Genomic DNA, 16,970 nt, shown 5'->3' on the forward strand with positions numbered 1-16,970 from the left:
GCTCAGGTAGCAAGGTTGAGAGTGTATTTGGTGAAGGGGGTCTTTTACTTAGTTCTCTTTTTTTTTTTTTTTTGCTCCTCTCTGCTAACCCCACAGATTGGTTTGATAGACCCAGGTTGACCTTCAGAGATACTTGCTGTTACCTTTTCCTGAGAGGAGCAGCCACAGTTCAGACAACTTTAGGTAGTTTCTAGTACAAATTCTTGGGACTCACTAAGGAAGCATCCTGGTTTTCTGTCAGTAACGTAGAAAGTGATGGCATAATGGATTACCCTTCCCCTGTTGTTTACATTTCAGTTTTGGCAACCCGAAACCATTTCTCAGCCTATCCCAATAATCATTTTTGTTCTGGTGCTTCAGTAAGTTCTGTGCTGAGAAAAGGATTGTGTCTGAATCTATTGTCTTTTTTCCCTTCCCAGCTGTATTTTACTCATATGTACAACTCTTACATCTCTCTTGTAGGAAACAAAAATGTTTTTGGTTTCAGACTTGTCTTTAGGAATTGTAGTTATATTTATAGATTACGTGATGAGTGGAGTAGACTCATTTTGCTTCTGCTATTTTACTTGTATAGAGGAAACAGTTGCAGAGCATGTGGATAATATCAGGCAGATAATATACTGATCCTTTCGAGGCTAGAAATGTGACAGCATGCATTTCTTTCAGTCTGTTACACTTTTATGGCCAAGGTGGTTATTTCTTTCCAGTTCCCAAAAGGGCAGTCTTGATCAGAGGGTGCACCATTCCTTGTCAAGGGGAAGTGTTTCTGTAGTCAGGAAGCCTGTTTAAATTTAATGCTGGCTTTCTGGATTCCTCCTTCAAACTCAACTCTTCAGCTCATTGGAAGCATGCAGCCTCTAATTCATCATATTCAAAATTGGGAGTGAAGAGCAAGAAGCTCTAGGGCTACCCTTGCCACTGAGTCTGCCAATGTGTTATCTGACTACTCAGATTCCAAGCTTTCAAAAGGGATAATTCATCATTCTGGGTGTGATTGTCCTCCACCTGGCTCAGCTCATTTTCTTTTCCCCTCTGACTCGCTAGGCACTGAGCTACCCTGCCTGAGCACTTTGTTAGTTTTTAACAAATGCTATTACTATTGCTGCATTGCACTCTAGGGGGTCATATTTTCAACAGCTCCTCCTAAATCATGAAGGCAAATGTATTCCTACACAGGCGTTTGCCCTTTTTTTAAAATGTGAAAATTCCATTGTGTACGTCATACTAAGTCAGTTATTTTTCAAGATTAAAATTAGTGCACCTTTTGTAAATCCCATCTCACGCAGGAAATCTATTTGAAAAAATGAAATCTCATAGAATGCCCAAAATACAGTACTAACATCCAATGTCATATAAATATCATACAAACCACTCTGGTACAACATTAGTAACTATCTCTTGTATGTACATAGGGAGACTTTGGGGGCATGCTCATTAGCACATGCACGTTTTAAATCATTATTTAAATGATCCAATGAGCTGCATTTTATATAATCGTAAAGAAACTCATAAAAGGTTTTTTTTATTATTATTTCTGGCTACATTGAATGGAAGCATTGCCATTTTTTTTAGAAAATACAGGCAACCATGCTTGTGAGGCTGATTTAATTCTAAGTGCATTAATGAAGGAGAGGGTGGAAGAGGGTTCATATTCCATTTAGTATTTATTATTCATCTTTTTCCTTTTTCCTTATTGCTTTGAGTAAATCAGTGCCTAAGGGAGGAGAATAAGGGCAGCAGCAGAAGACAAGGACTTTTTTTGCACATTTTGGGCATGTCTCAAACCAGTGCTGCTCAACCTTTTTGACACATGGACTGGATGAGTGGGGTACAGCCAGTCTGACAGCTAGATATAGCCAACCACATGTGCTGAGTCCAGGGCTATGAGCCAGGTCCATGACTACATGCTGAGTCTGGTCACAAACCAGCCTTGCACACTAGGTCTGCAACCCTGTGTGCTGGGTCCTGCACTGTGAGCCATGTCTAGTCCCTCGCAGTGGGTCCAGGGCCATGTGCCAGGTCCAACTCTGTGCACTGATCCAGCCTGATCCAACACAGGGGCAGCAAATAGAGCAAGCAGTTTGCAGGTCATTTTACAGGTCAGTTTGTGTATATAGAGCTCAACCCCCCTGGAGGGGAAAGCCTATCAGCTTGGTGTGAGGAAGCAGGAAAAAAGGAACTTCTTGGGGCCAAACAGCAGTAAACAGGCCAGCTTCCAGGTGAATTTTCTAGGGAAGATGTGCTTGGAAGAAAGGCATTGTGACAGGGGACTGTCTTGAGGCCAGTCCAAACACTGGCCAACCCACCTGTCTAGGGCGGTCTGCCCACCTGAATCTCCTGCCACACCTTGTTTGGAATTAGATAGTTGTTTATAGGTAGGAGACTGCCCATTTAATGCCTGATACCAAGGGTGTAATACACGGCTCTACACCGTCCCTACACCATGTCCTGTGCTCCACAGATGGTATCACTATATGGCTCCATCCCATTATATTCCAGACTGACATTTCAGACCCTGACCTGGATCCTTCCTAATCAGGCAGCATAACCTCTGCCATCCTTCAGACTGCTTTCCCTCTCGGCAGTGGCCCCTTCCTTGACCTTTAACCTCACAGGCCCTGGCTTCACCTCTAGGCCAGTCAGGACTACAGGCAACTGGCTGTGGCCATCCATCACATTGGGCACTTTTGCACTTCGACCATCCTGGTCCTGGCCCCAGCATTGACCAGTCAAGGGTTTTCTGGCTAGGCTCTTGAGCAGCTAGCCCTCTCCCATATGGCCTTCTCAGACCCCTCCACACACTATTCCCACACTCTGAGCTTGTGGTCCACATAGTCACCCTGGACCCCTCCTGGGCCAGCTATTCTACCCTATGAGGCCTCTACTCTGCCCCTTCACTGGGGTTTCTGTGTCTTACAGACCGTGGGCCTCAGGCCCCACTTTATGAGTCTTGGCCCTGTGCTTTTTTGTCAGGGTGTGCTCCCCTACCCTTTCCCCTCCAGGGGGTCACCCACATGGCAGTGGTGGCTGAGGCTTTCTGGCGCCCCATACTCGCCTTTCACTAGAGAGGCACAGGTGTGACATTTCCTGGAAACTACCCTGCCACTGGCAGCCCCACCACACCATCCTACCCCAGCAAGGCATAGTTTCAGGTCATGCCCCAGGACCAGGAACCTTCTCCATCCCTACAGTTCATACCATCCTCCAGGTGTTCTGGGAGCATCAGATCTCCTGCTGGGCAATGTTATCCCTCTAGCTTCCTGCAGCAACTGCCAGCTCCACTCCTCAGGGCCTGATCTTATAACCAGAGTGCCTTCTTCCAGCCATGTGACCACCTAATTAGGCCTCCTTGCACCCGTCAGCTGCTCCACAGCCTGCTCAAACCTCTTAAAGTGGAAGGCACAACCTGTGCTCTGCCACAGGCAGTAAGAGAGAAGAGGCAGATTAAGAGACCCAGGGAAATGGGTGGAGGATGTCGCAAAGCCAGAGTCGCTGCTGCTGCTTCTGTTTGCACCTGTGAGTTTCTGTCCAGACAGGACTGCTCACCATCAAAGCTTCTACCCAGGTCCAGGTTTGGCGCTGTGGGGACTGTGGCTTGAAGGTTCCTTCTGGTGGCAGCCAGGTGGGGAGTGCACGCAGTGTGAGAGGTACCTCCTGGTCGTGTCAGGAAACTGCCTCTTTGGTGAGAGAGGCAGTGGTCTGCCAGGGAGAGACAGCCTCCACCTCACTCCGCTGGGGAGGAGGCTCTTCTCAGCCAGACTGGCTGACCTACTCAACCAGATAAACTTAGTAAGTGGGCGGACACAAACCTGATGACATTCAATACTGGTAAATGTAAGGTACTCCACCTTAGGGGGGGGAAAACCCCACAGCATACTTATTAAGGTCGGCAGTGCTACACTTGCTAGCACCACTGCTGAAAGAGACTTGAGGGTCATGATTGACCGCAAGATGAACGTGAGCCACCAATGCGATGTCACATCTGGTAAAGCAAACAAAACCCTGGCTTCCATCTATAGATGCTGCTCAAGTAAATCTCAGGATGACATCCTCCCACTGTACTTAGCCTTGGTGAGGCCACAGCTGGAGTACTGCATCCAATTCTGGGCTCTGTAATTCAAGAAGGTTGTCAAGAAGCTTGAGAGAGTCCAAAGGAGAGCCATGCGCATGATCAGAAGGAAAGAGAATAGACCTTACGAAGAGAGGTTGAGAGCCATGGGACTCTTCAGTCTGGAAAAGCACAGGCTCAGGGGGCACCTGTTGGCTGCTTATAACTACATAAGGGGTGTACATCAGGATCTGGGAGAATGTCTGTTCACCAGAGCACCCCAAGGAAAAACAAGAACTAACAGTCATAAACTCCTACAACACCGTTTTAGGCTAGACATAAGAAAAAATGTCTTTATGGTCTGAGCCCCAAGGACCTGGAATAGACTCCCTCCAGAAGTGGTGCAGGAACCTACTCTGGACGCATTCAAGAAATGCTTGGATGCTTATCTTGCTGGGATCCTTTGAGCCTAGCTGACTTCCTGCCCCTAGGGCAGGGGGCTGGACTTGATGATCTTCAAGGTCCCTTCCAGTCCTAACCTCTATGAACAGGCAAGAGAGCCACAGGAAGAGGTGGTGAGGCACTGAAGCATCCTTTGCCATGAGGAGTTCATCGATTCAGTGCTGGAGGAGACCTCCAAGACTGTGGAGGAAGAACTGCCAGAGGCAGCACTAAAGAAGAGAAAGGACATGGATGCCTTGGAAGGTGGAAGCTGGAAGTTTGTGACTTCTGGCAGCCAACAGAAATCTTCATCTCCACCTGCAACAGTTCATCTGGAGAATAGATATGGAGCCCTAGCAACAAAGGGCAAGGAGCACATTCCATTGTTGGTAGAGGACAGACCAGGCCACCCCATGGTTGAAAGGAACAAGACCGGCACCACCAAGAAGAAGCAATGGGTGGTAGTGACTTGAGACTCCCTTCTGTGTGGGACAGAGGGATCCATCTGCCAACCTGACCTGTTGTCTCAGAAAGTCTGCTGCTTGCCTGGAGCCCAGGTCCAAGATGTCATGGCGGGATTATTGAGACTCATCCGGCCCTCTGACTATTACCCCATGCTTCTCATCTGTGTGGGCACCAATGATACTGCCAGGGGAGACCCTGGCTTCTTTGACCACAGGACAGTGTTCCAAGAAGAAGGATTGCTGGGAAGAGATGGGATCCACCTGACAAAGAGAGGGAAGAGTGTCTTTGCAGACAGGCTTGCTAACCTAGTGAGGCCGGCTTGAAACTAGGTTTGCCAGGGGATGGAGACCAAAGTCCTGAGGTAAGTGGGGAAGTGGGTGACCTGGCAAAAGAGCAGGCAGGAGGGGAGGTATTCTCATGCTTCCTGAGAAATCAGGGCAATCAGCTGGTTACCTCAGATGTCTGTACACAAATGCACAGAGCCTGGGAAACAAGCAGGAAGAATGGGAAGTCCTTGCACAGTCACAGAACTATGACATGCTTGGAATAACAGAGACTTGGTGGGATAGTTTGCATGACTGGAGCACTGGGATAGGCCTGTTGAAAGTCTCTGGGTTAGGGTTAGAGGAGAGAGCAACAAGGGTGATGATGTGGTGCAGGTCTGCTATAGACTACCAAACCAGGAGGAAGTGGTGGATGAGGCATTCTTCAAACAGCTAACAGAAGTTTCCCGATCACAGGCCCTCATTCTCATGGGAGGACTTCAATTATCCCGACATCCACTGGGAGAGCAATGCAGCAATGTGAAGCTAATCCAAGAAGTTTTTGGACAATGTTGGGGACAACTTCCTGGTGCAAGTGCTGGAGCCGCCAACTAGGGGCCATGCTTTTCTTGACCTGCTGCTCACAAGCAGGGAAGAATTGGTGGGGAATGTACTAGTAGACCTCAACTTAGGCAGCAGCAACCATGTGATGATTGAGTTCAGGATCCTGAAGAAAGGAAGGATGGAAAACAGCAGAGTAAAGACCCTGGACTTCAGAAAAGCAGACTTCAACTTGCTCAGGGAAGTCCTGGGCAATTTCCCCTGGGAAGCCAGTCTGAGGGGGAGAAGAGTCCAAGAGAGTTGGCCATACTTTAAAGAAGCCTTCCTGAGTGTGCAGAAACAAACCATACCGATGTGTATGAAGACTAGCAAGTATGGCAGAAGACCAGCTTGGCTTAGCAGGTAACTCATCAGTAAGCTAAAGCAAACAGCTAGGGAGGAATATAAAAATATTCCTCGGGCATACAGGGATAAAGTCAGGAAGGCCAAAACACGATTGGAGTTGCAACTAGCACAGGACATGAAGGGTAACAAGAAGGGTTTCTACAAGTATGTCAGTAAGAGGAAGATCAGGGAAAGTGTGGGTCCTTTACTGAATGTGGGAGGCAACCTAATGCCAGAGGATGCAGAAAAGGCTGAAGTACTCAATGCCTTTTCCACCTTAGTCTCCACAGGCAAGGTCAGCTCCCAGATTACTGCACCAGGTAGCACAGTTTGGGGAGGAGGAGAGCAGTCAACAGTGCTGAAAGAACAAGTTATGGACTGTTTAGAAAAGCTGGACATACACAAGTCCATGGGGCCAGGTGGGATACAGCGTAATGTGCTAAGGGAGTTGGCTGATGTGATTTCAGAGCCACTGGCCATCATCTTTGAAAACTCATGGCAATTGGATGAGGTCCTGGATGATTGGAAAAGGGCAAACAGTGCCCATATTTAAGAAAGGGAACTACAGACCAGTCAGCTTTACCTCAGTCCCTGGAAAAATCATGGAGCAGATCCTCAAGGAATCCACTTCTGAGTACCTGGAGGAGAAGAAGGTGATTAAGAACAGTCAGCATGGATTCACCAAGGACAAGTCATGCCTGACCAACCTGATTGCCTTCTTTGATGAGATGAATGGCTCTGTGGATGTGGAGAGACCAATGGATGTGATGTATCTCGATTTTAGCAAGGCTTTTCATACAATCTTCCACAACATTGTCGCAAGCAAGCTAAGGAAGTACAGGCTGGATGAATGGACTGTAAGGTAGATAGAAAACTGGCTGGACCATCCTGCTCAGAGGGTAGTAATCAAATTTGCAAATCTAAGTTGCAATGTCCAACAAAAAAAAAAAGCTGCCATACTAGAACCACCCTTGGAGTCTTTTCTCCCAGCTGAATTTACGAGAAAAAAGTGCTTTTGGTTTCTATTCTAGCCTGTGTTGGTTCTTACATGAAGCTCATCACCCTAGTGTCTGAGTTCTACACCTTTTGCTAAACATTCAAAACTCAATGTGGAGGCATTCCATATTTGACTTTTTAATGTAAAATTGTTCTTATTTGATAAGCTGTCATTTTGGTTAGGTTAATTGTTCTGAAATGTGAGAGTAAGAGCACAAATTCAGTGAGTCATAGTTCTACCCAGTGCTCAAATTCCCAAACACACAGTAACTTGCCAAAGCCTTTAAGCTTTGCCCTGCAATTACCCAGCAATCCAGTTATGAAACCTCCCTGATACGAGAGGGAAAAGTGTATCAAACTGTGAGATGGTTTCGTGATGTGTGAAAGAGCCTGTTTTCATAAATCATCTAAGCCTGGATTGAACACAGGAACTTTGAGGTGAAAGTCTGAACTATTATTGCAGTGTTCCCAAGCTGCTAAATATGGAATAATCTCATAAACTTGGTATATTAGTGCCAGCATCAGAACAAACATTTGGAGAAGTCAGAAGCTGTAGATCTCCAAAAGTAGCATGTGAGGAGGGAGTTTCACTTTCTTATTCATTGTAGAACCACGTCATTGCACCTCAGATAATTGAAAAAGATTTGTAGATGTGGGCTTTGATGTCAAATCAAGTAAAGATGAGAGAAGTACCAGTAGCGGCCCAGTAAGTTAAGGAAGAATTGGCTAAATGTAACAAGTGCATAATTATGGAATTAAGTGAATAGCCATGAATATTGCTCATTTTAATAGGACCTGGATTGTCTCCGTATATTTCCAGAGCTGTAATCCACTACTAAACCTTTATCTGCTGATGTGAGTAACCTGTATTGTATTGAAAGAGATATTATGTTGAATGCTGAGACCTACACCAAAAAATTTTGATCATTAATGCTGAGTGCTCTGTTACTCCACAGCTTTGCTGAATTGCAATCCTAGTGAATAACTTTTTAAAAATCATGTATTTTTTATTGCCACAGAGTGTACGTGATCCTTGCAAACAAGTAAAACGCATTCCCAGGTAAAATACCCTGAAGGCAGGTTAACCATCTAAGGAAAACAGAAGCAATAAATAAATACTCATCTTGAAAGGGAGGATGGGAAAGCCTTATCAAGCAAGGGAAAGATAAAGGAGATTCTCTACTTGGAAGAAACAGAACTGGAAGAGAGGAGGAAGGATGAAATGTTCAAGCATTAGGGAGCAGCATCAGACAGGGAGGAAGGGAAGGGAGCAGAGCGAAATGAAAGCATGTCAGAGTAGGGTAAGACAGGGGCAATTGTATGAGGCTGTTAGAAAGTGGCCTGACCCTCAGCGACACACTTGAAAGTCTGTGACTCCTTAGCGCACAGCAGGGAGAAGAAAGCTTCCCATTTCAAAACAGGAGTCTGCTGTTCCAGTGGCTGCGCCTATTTACTGCACCTTCTGATTTGTTTGCAGTTGAAGGTGGGAGGTATGGGAACAAATATTTGGTCCCTGCATAAAGAAGAGTGAAATGTATTTGACCCAGAGTGGGAGGAAACCATGTTTTTCTTCACTGCCTAACTTCTGCCAAGTGCAGAGGTCCTAAGAGGAGAAAGAGGGAGGAGGGTTCTTAAGGGTTGTTCCTGCCTTGGTAGTTATACCATGCAGAGTCTAGCAAGTGGGCCTTGATCCTAACAAGGGCACCTTGGTACTACTGTAATGAAAGAAGGCAAAAAAAAAAAATGGGTTGGATTCTCCAGTCCATTAAATCCACTTTGCCATGCCTGTTAATTCTGTGCATCAGACGCCTACCCCCAGTACAGAGGGTGGGCGACATGGACAATTATCAGAGCTAGAACTCGGCCTGTCTTGGCATTTGTACCGTGGTGATTAACATCTCAAATAAAGCAAAAGCTTTTAAGTGTTGAGCTGTTTGTTCAACATAATGTTTGCATTAGTGCCATTCTGCATGTCCTCATTGCAGTGGAAATCTTTGTATTTCAGTACAGCTTATGTTCTACTGCTATTGACTTTCACAGCAAAATGATACACGCATGGCCTGTCTCAGAAAATACAAAGGGGCTCTTGGAATTCATCCCTCTGAGTACTGTTGGACATAGGTTTTGATCTTTTATGCAAGTCTAAGAAAAGTTAAGGTGGCAGGATGGCTTGTAACACTTCACTTGTCAGATCCGAACAAGGTCACACAAGCAACTTATCAAACATCAGAGCTACACTTTTAACAATCTACTCCTTGTTTGCCAGATGTCAGGGAGAGAAAAATAAATTGTAAAAAACAAGTGGGCAGTGTGAAAAATTTTAGCTCTGAAATACAGTGGGCAGAGTGAAGCATTGATTCAAGTCTCAAGCTTTAAAATGGATGTAGTGAGGTAATAGCCAGACCCTAAAAATGAGGAGCTGCTCTTTATTTTTGTTATGTCGAACAGTTTTATCTGCCAAGGGCAGTTTAATGGTAGCGAGAAATTGAGGGTTGGTCTTTTAAACCAGTCAGAAACATAAGCAGCTGTCAGGATTTATCTTTTTGTTAAAAGCAAATTTGATCATGTCTCATGGGGTTCTGAGCCAAGTCACCTGCAAGTCTAATATGTTACTATTTAATTCTCTTTTTGCAGTACGATATCGTTGGACATTCAGGCGATGGCTTTAACATTGCGTTGGTTGGGAGTGACAAAGTTCCAAAAAACAATAAGCAAAGATTAGAGATTCTGAAGGTAAATCCTGTTGATAAATAACTCCTGATAATTATGGATCAAATACCCAGTGGATAAAAGTTTCTGTAGGTGACATACAAATGTAAAAGGAGGGAGGCAACTGGAAGGGAGAGGATGGGGAGTCTGTGAGGTAAATGAAAAACTAGAAAAATTATTTTAGAGACTTTTTAAAAAGTTGTCATTGTATAGAATATGGCAGTGTCCCTCTTGGACTGGTTTAAACGTGACCTGTTACTGATTAAAGGAAACCCTGAGCATTACTAATTCATTTGTATGAAGATATGTAAAGCTGTATGTTAATAATAAGTGGTAGTGTTCTTAAGATGTAACGAGGGGCTGAAGCAAACTACAGAGTGATCCTGAAGAATTGCTCAGCTTTTTGAACATAAAACATGCTTTAGTAGTAAGAGGACATACAGCTGCAAGGTGGGTAAGTTCTCTGAGTACCATTAAGAAACCTTTACTGCATCAGAGAGCATTTTTTATGAATTTGACAATTTTATAGTATAGGATGTATTAGGTATTCTAATGACTGAGCTCCCTCACCCCTTTCTAAAAAAATGATTTATAATCCATATGGTCCTGAATGAAAAAGTAATGCATTCCCTCCCCCACCCCCTTTTCTGTTGTTTCATACAAGCCAGTACAGATATGGTTAAGTAAGTTTTATCAACCAATATTTGGTAATAACAGTCACCTGGATGTTGATGTCTATTAGTCCAGCATGCAACAGGTAGGATTTGTCCTGGCCTTAGTGTACTAAGCTCCATTTTCCTCCTTCAGATAGACAGGAATGTAGACACCCAATCTGAAGCCCACCACAGTATTTTACCCTCCTCATCCTATTACCAAGTATGTTCTGTTCCGTTGACACTGCAATTTGGATTTCAAGGATTACTGTTTGTAAGAAAAATTGCATGTACTTTAACTAATTCATAAAGTGCTCTAAAGCCTGGAGCATTGAACCCATTTCTAAACACACCTCCCTTAAGGATGTTTGCTCCCTTTTGTGCTAATTAGGATGGATGCTTATGTAAAAGAATTCTCACCTATGTTTCCATCTGAATTTGTTCTGCCCCCAGATAATGCACGCACATGCTCAATTCTGTATGAGTGGAGACCATACACTGGAAGGGACAGAGCATGCTGTTCGTGAAATTGCCAAAGAAGATGCTGATGAGTACTTTGTCATAGTCTTAAGCGATGCAAACTTGGAGCGATATGGTATCCCACCAGCAAGGTTAGCCCAGGCCTTGACAATCAACCCACAAGTGAATGCCTTTGCTATATTCATAGGATCCTTAGGAGACCAAGCAGACAGGTAAGTATTTCTCCTGAGTCTCACAAAATATACTTTTGTTTGCTTTCATGATGAATGAGAAGAATTTCAATAGGAATTGGTCACCTAAATTTTTTGGAGGATCTAGACTTAACTGTATGTTTCCTAGTAGAATTTCTAAGATCTCTGTCTTTGTCTTAGCTTTGTGCATTGGAAGCCTAAGCCTAATAGCCTAAGTCTTCCACTAGCAATTTGCATACAAAGCAAAGCTATTATTTCCCCTGTAAACCTGCAGCAGTTACAGCTGGAGTTAAAGTACCAGATTTGCTTCTGTTGAAATCACTGACTAAAATGGGAATGGGATCCGACACTGAGGGACATAGGTCACAAAGTGTCATTTAAATTGTAAAAGGTTTTGAATGTGCAGCTGTACAGTCAGTGGTGTTCATTTGATTTCTGCAGGTTCCCTCTGTGTATTGCTTGTGTTCCTCATACAGATTTCCCAATTTTCACAGTTTAATTTTAGAATAGAGGCCATAAAATTATCTGGTTTACTGGGTATAGAAATTACCCAGGAAAATATCACTTCAATGCACGGTATATACGAGTAGGTGTATAGTTAAATATGTGAGAGAATTGTTTTTATTAGTTTCGCCTTTTATGGGGCTCACATTTTTCATCTTATTAGAGATCTAATTTGTTTTGAAAGCAGTGAAACAATATGCAGTGAGACTACTGATTGGACATTAGCAATGTAGATTGTGTGAGATATCTTGTATTTTTTAAAAAGCTTTGAAAAATGCAGGAGGCTAAACATCTTGACCTTTGGGCTGATACTTGTAGAATGACATTAATTTAAATTGTCATAGATTGAAAGTTGAAATGTAACCACCTTTATAGTCAGTATGTAGCACTACTAATTATATCTGAAGTCTTTGCAGTGGGAGAGATATGGTTTGCTATACACTCTTGTCAAGTTGGTATAATAATAATTTTGAATAAAATAAAAAACCCCAGCCACAGAGAGAGATTTTTGGTTACCCCTAGAGACGATCAACTCTGCTAAAGTCTTATTGGGTCACTGGTACCTTAATCTAAACAGATTTTTCACGCACCAGAAACTGTGACAAAAATAAATGAATGTGGATCAATAGAAATAGGCTGAATGTCTTGTTGAAAAGACCCCTGTGACAACTGTTTTCAGTGTTTCCTCCCACTGTTGCTTTCCCAAGACTTTAATTGCACAGTGACAAAAACTTGAAAAGCACTGTACCAGCAAGGTATTCAGAAGTAAAAACATCCTTTCTTAAGGAACTCTGCTTTGCTGTAGGGAACATCATTTGCAATGGTAATTCTTTCTTCCCCATTCTGATCCACAGGCTGCAGAGGACACTACCAGCAGGCCGGTCTTTTATTGCCATGGATACCAAGCAGATCCCACAGATCATGCAGCAGATCTTTACATCCACCATGTTGTCAAGTGCCTAAGTGTCCTTACTGGTAAATAATTAGGTGTTGCACTGCATGCCCCCTAAACCCATAATAGTGACAAAATAAACCTGCCACTGTAGATACCAATTATATTTGCCATCAGTTTTAAGTTTCTTTATATATCCAAATAGATATATAAGTACATATGAATGCTGTTTAATCAGAATGTCCAAACCAATTCTGTAGCATAGATTTTGGGGAAATTCTCCAGTACAGCTGAAGGGTGACTTGAAGGTTTGTGTCCAGAGAGGGTGGTATAATGTTCAATATGTCCTGTCAAATGAATGATTTCCAAAGGATTAGCTGAAGGACAAATTGTAACCATTCTGGATGCTGTATTGCTAGCAGTTCACATTGAACCAAAACATCATCTTTTCATTTTATTTTATTACGGGCATTTCTTGGTCATCTAAGGCTGATATCCAATGTATGCAACCATGTGCAAGTCAGACGCTGCTGATCCACCCCAGTGTATTGTGAACTTTGTTTAGAATCAGAAATATAAGCAACAGCATGTGCAAACAAAACTGCTCTTTTCAGATAGGAAAGCCTTCCTTCCTCTGAGACTACTTTCTTGTCCTGATCGGCATTGAATGTTTGCCATTGGATGCTGGGGAACAATAGCACAGAATACTGCAACCTAAACATGCGCTAAGTGATCAGGCAGACTGCTCAGTGTTGTCAAAGTCTAGAGAGAAAAGTAGCATTTTTTTTAAAAACATTGATGCCCTTTCTCAATTAATTTTTCAAGGATGGGGAACGGAAAGGACAAAGAATGGTTTTGAGACCCACCTGCCAACGTTGTAAAAGAGGGAACCACCCCGATTTTCCCACTGGATGGTGGAAGACCAGGGCCAGGGTCTTGGTTGCCATGGCTCCTATGGAAGGACTTTGCACCCACGAGCTGTATATGCTGGGTGTTGTTACGTACACTTTACAGGGGCCCTTTGCACTGTCCATTTTGTTCTTTAAAACACAAATCTTGAAGGCATATTTACGTGTGTGACAAAATCACTTTTTAAAAAAGCAAGACAATAAGGAAAAAGCCAAAGTGTGTATTTTAACTTTGATGGGAAATCTGTGTTTGGGTATCTGGCCTTAATGCATAGAGCATTTCTCACTTGATGAATGTTTGCCATCTGAACATTATGCCTCCCTCAGCACGTTCTCAAACAGGAATTTTTTTAATTGAATTGGCTGACATTTGTCCTGAACTGTGAAGCCCTATATCAGGCTAAACACTGGTATTTTTTTCAGCCATTGCTGTAAGAATGTAAGAAGACTGAGACAACCTAGCAAGCTCCATTGTAAACTTGTTTCATCACCAATGAAAAGACATTTTTCTCATAGTAATTGACCCTGGCACAAGAAATGAGAAGTGTAAGGGAGAACACTCTCTGAACATGCTTAGCAGGAGCCGTGCTACTTTGCTACAACTGTTGAAACTACACAGAAGAGCCCCCTAGCTTTTTTGGAGTGAGGTGGAAACATAAGTCTGTTACTCTCTTTTTATGAAACAGAGTTGTAAAGAGTCCAGTTTCAAATCACACTATGCTGCGTTTTTGTAGTGTTGCCCTTTTCCATCCTGTCAATCCCACAAAAGCATTGGGCCTAATCTTGTAAATTTTCATTTCAATATGAGACCATTGAAGATGTTCATCACTTCATAGAATTCTTTGCTTCCCAGGATCAGATGTGCCTTCTTAATTTCCACAGGCTCTGTCTTTATTAAATTGAAGTGATTCTTTCCAGCTGGAAGTTCAGGCATTTTGAAATATTATTTCTGAAATAGAATGATTTAAAAGCAGACTAAACAAACTTTCATGACTGTCTATACTTCAGAAGCGGTGATATTCTTATGCATTTTGTTTTGTTTTTCTCAATCTAATTTTAAACAACTGCAAACTTTGACCTACAAGAACAATACGCTTTGCCCAAATATTCTGAAGTCATTGTTCAAACTATACAGATAAATCTGATTCAAAATAGATGCCACTTTGATTGTCTGGGCAGTTTTCAAATGCAATTGTCTTAATTTATTGAGCCTGTTAATGGAAAACATTTTTTCAAATAGTTGTTAGTATTGTTAGGATAATTCCATTCATGAAAATAAAGAAGTTAAAGTTGGAATTCCTCTTTGGGGAGAAGAGTAATTAAGGAAAATCCTTTGGCTGAAATTAAATAAAGATCCACCTTCAGCTAGGTACTATTAAAACGTGTAATGCATATCTGAAAATATAGTACCTGCTTTAGACCTGTAAGCACTTTTTTGTATTGATGAGAACCCGTCTGTAATCACTTGACTGCCTTTAGCATCAAATTTAAGTGGTATTTGTTTAACATGCATTAGTTTAGATCCAAATTTGAACTAACTTTATAAAAAGATGATTTTAAACATAAATATTTAAGCTGACAGTGTATATAACATACCTCAGATTAAAAAAAAAATCAAGATTTCTTTGTTATTGTACTACTAAAGCTTCTTTTGCACTAGTCAGCTTTATTTTTGTTTCCAAGTAGTATCTATTCCATTTTACTTTCAGATTCCATGTACTAATGAATGCTGCCCTGTTTGCAACCCATATACTTCAGGGGAATGGTAATGGGTTTTTTAAAGCAACACTGAGTGGAACTTGAGACAAAAAACACGCAATGATATGATTTCATTTGGGTTCTGGAAGGGGTTTATTTTTACAAGACTGAAATTGTGGGCCATATTTGACCTGACAGGGCTCCTTTAAATTGTTATAATACGGTGAAAAATTTCCCCTGGGCTCCTTTCTCTCTGCCTTTCATCTCTTCAATATCCATCTGTTTAGCACTGAAGAATCAAAGTAACAGCTATGTTTTTCCCTTCCCAGAAAAACCTACAATAATTTTATTCAAATGTTCAGCCCATTAATATAAGAATTTAGCAAACTCACAGTGGTCTTCAGTGTTCTTGAGCATGGCAGAGCTTTCAAATAGACATTTAAGTTCTGTTCTCTTAAGCATGTCAATTAGCTGGTCATGGACATACTGGATCGCAGATATTGGACAGGTTGTTGTCTTCCATTTGTTTACAGGATATGTACCAATGACCCTCCTAAACCTCCATTTGATTTAGTCAGACTTTTCTTTGTATTAAAAGGGTAGACAGCACTTTTCATCTATTCTCACTGTTTAGTATAAACACCTTAAATGTTTGAACCCTATATGTATTATTTATGGAAATGTCATTACTTCATTAAATGGGTATCATTTTAGGGTTCTGGCCTGCTGCCACTGACATCATGTCTCCGCATTCTTTATTTAAATAATTAAACTACCTCTTCTAATGCATGTCTTTATATATTTCATTCAAGAAATTAAGTGAGTGTGTATATATAATGAAATATGTGTTTCTTTTTCATTTCACATAGCTTGAGATAGTTTGTATTTATTACCATCAAGGTTACAATTTAAACAGTATTGCTGGAAAGAGTATAAATAGGATAAACTAAAATTTTGCTGGAATATGCAGAGGATATTAAATAAGTACCAGTACATTTAAATAAAATGCTTGTGAGACACTGTTGCACAAATACATGTGAGGTGGTGCTGGTGCTAGGGTTAAGTGTGAAAAGACTTAAGATCAGGGCAACCAAGCAGTCATAGTACAGGCTGCCTATACACATGTTGGTTCATGTTTTAATTAGCAAGTGTTGGAGCAGACTTGATTAATTGAGTCTGCTCCATGCTCTAATTAAAACACTATAGCATAACACCCCTATCATGTCTATTAAGCCTCTGTGCATTTTAAAATAGCTGCCAGGCCACTTTATAGATTCATAGAAGTAGGGTCGGAAGGGACCTTGTAGATCATCAGGTCCGACCCCCTGCCCTGGGCAGGAGAGGAAAATTGGGCTCATAGATTCATAGATGTTAGGGTCGGAAGGGACCTCAATAGGTCATTGAGTCCGACACCCTGCATAGGCGGGAAAGAGTGCTGGGATCAGAGGACCCCAGCCAGATGCCTATCTAACCTCCTCCTGAAGATCCCCAGGGTAGGGGAGAGCACCACCTCCCTTGGGAGCCCATTCCAGATTTTGGCCACTCTAACTGTGAAGAAGTTCTTCCAAATGTCCAGTCTAAATCTGCTAGCTTATGGCCATTATTTCTTGGGACCCCCCGGGGTGCTTTGCTGAGTAGAGCCTCACCAATTCCCTTCTGCGCCCCCATGATGAATTTATAAGGTTGCCTCCCAACCTTCTCTTGCGGAGGCTGAAGATGTCCAGGTGCCTTAATCTCTCCTCGTAGGGCTTACCCTGCAAACTCTTAACCATACGAG

The 16,970-nt window shown here is 42.4% G+C and overlaps 1 protein-coding gene across 1 annotated transcript in view; it reads left to right on the forward strand.

The window, feature by feature from the left end:
• The window catches only part of VWA8 (von Willebrand factor A domain containing 8), a gene marked incomplete at its 5' end in the record, with an annotated part of 370,441 nt that extends 354,512 nt beyond the window's left edge, over positions 1-15,929 (forward strand). Inside the window, 3 exons of the mRNA XM_019523815.1 lie at positions 9,793-9,891; positions 10,974-11,212; positions 12,550-15,929. Coding sequence (XP_019379360.1) covers positions 9,793-9,891; positions 10,974-11,212; positions 12,550-12,658 — 447 coding nt within the window. The remainder of the gene's footprint in view (positions 1-9,792; positions 9,892-10,973; positions 11,213-12,549) is intronic.
• Between the last annotated feature and the right edge of the window lie 1,041 nt (positions 15,930-16,970).

Source organism: Gavialis gangeticus, unplaced genomic scaffold, assembly GCF_001723915.1.
Source record: "Gavialis gangeticus isolate Ggan-Ray unplaced genomic scaffold, GavGan_comp1, whole genome shotgun sequence".
NCBI classification, from domain to species: domain Eukaryota; kingdom Metazoa; phylum Chordata; order Crocodylia; family Gavialidae; genus Gavialis; species Gavialis gangeticus.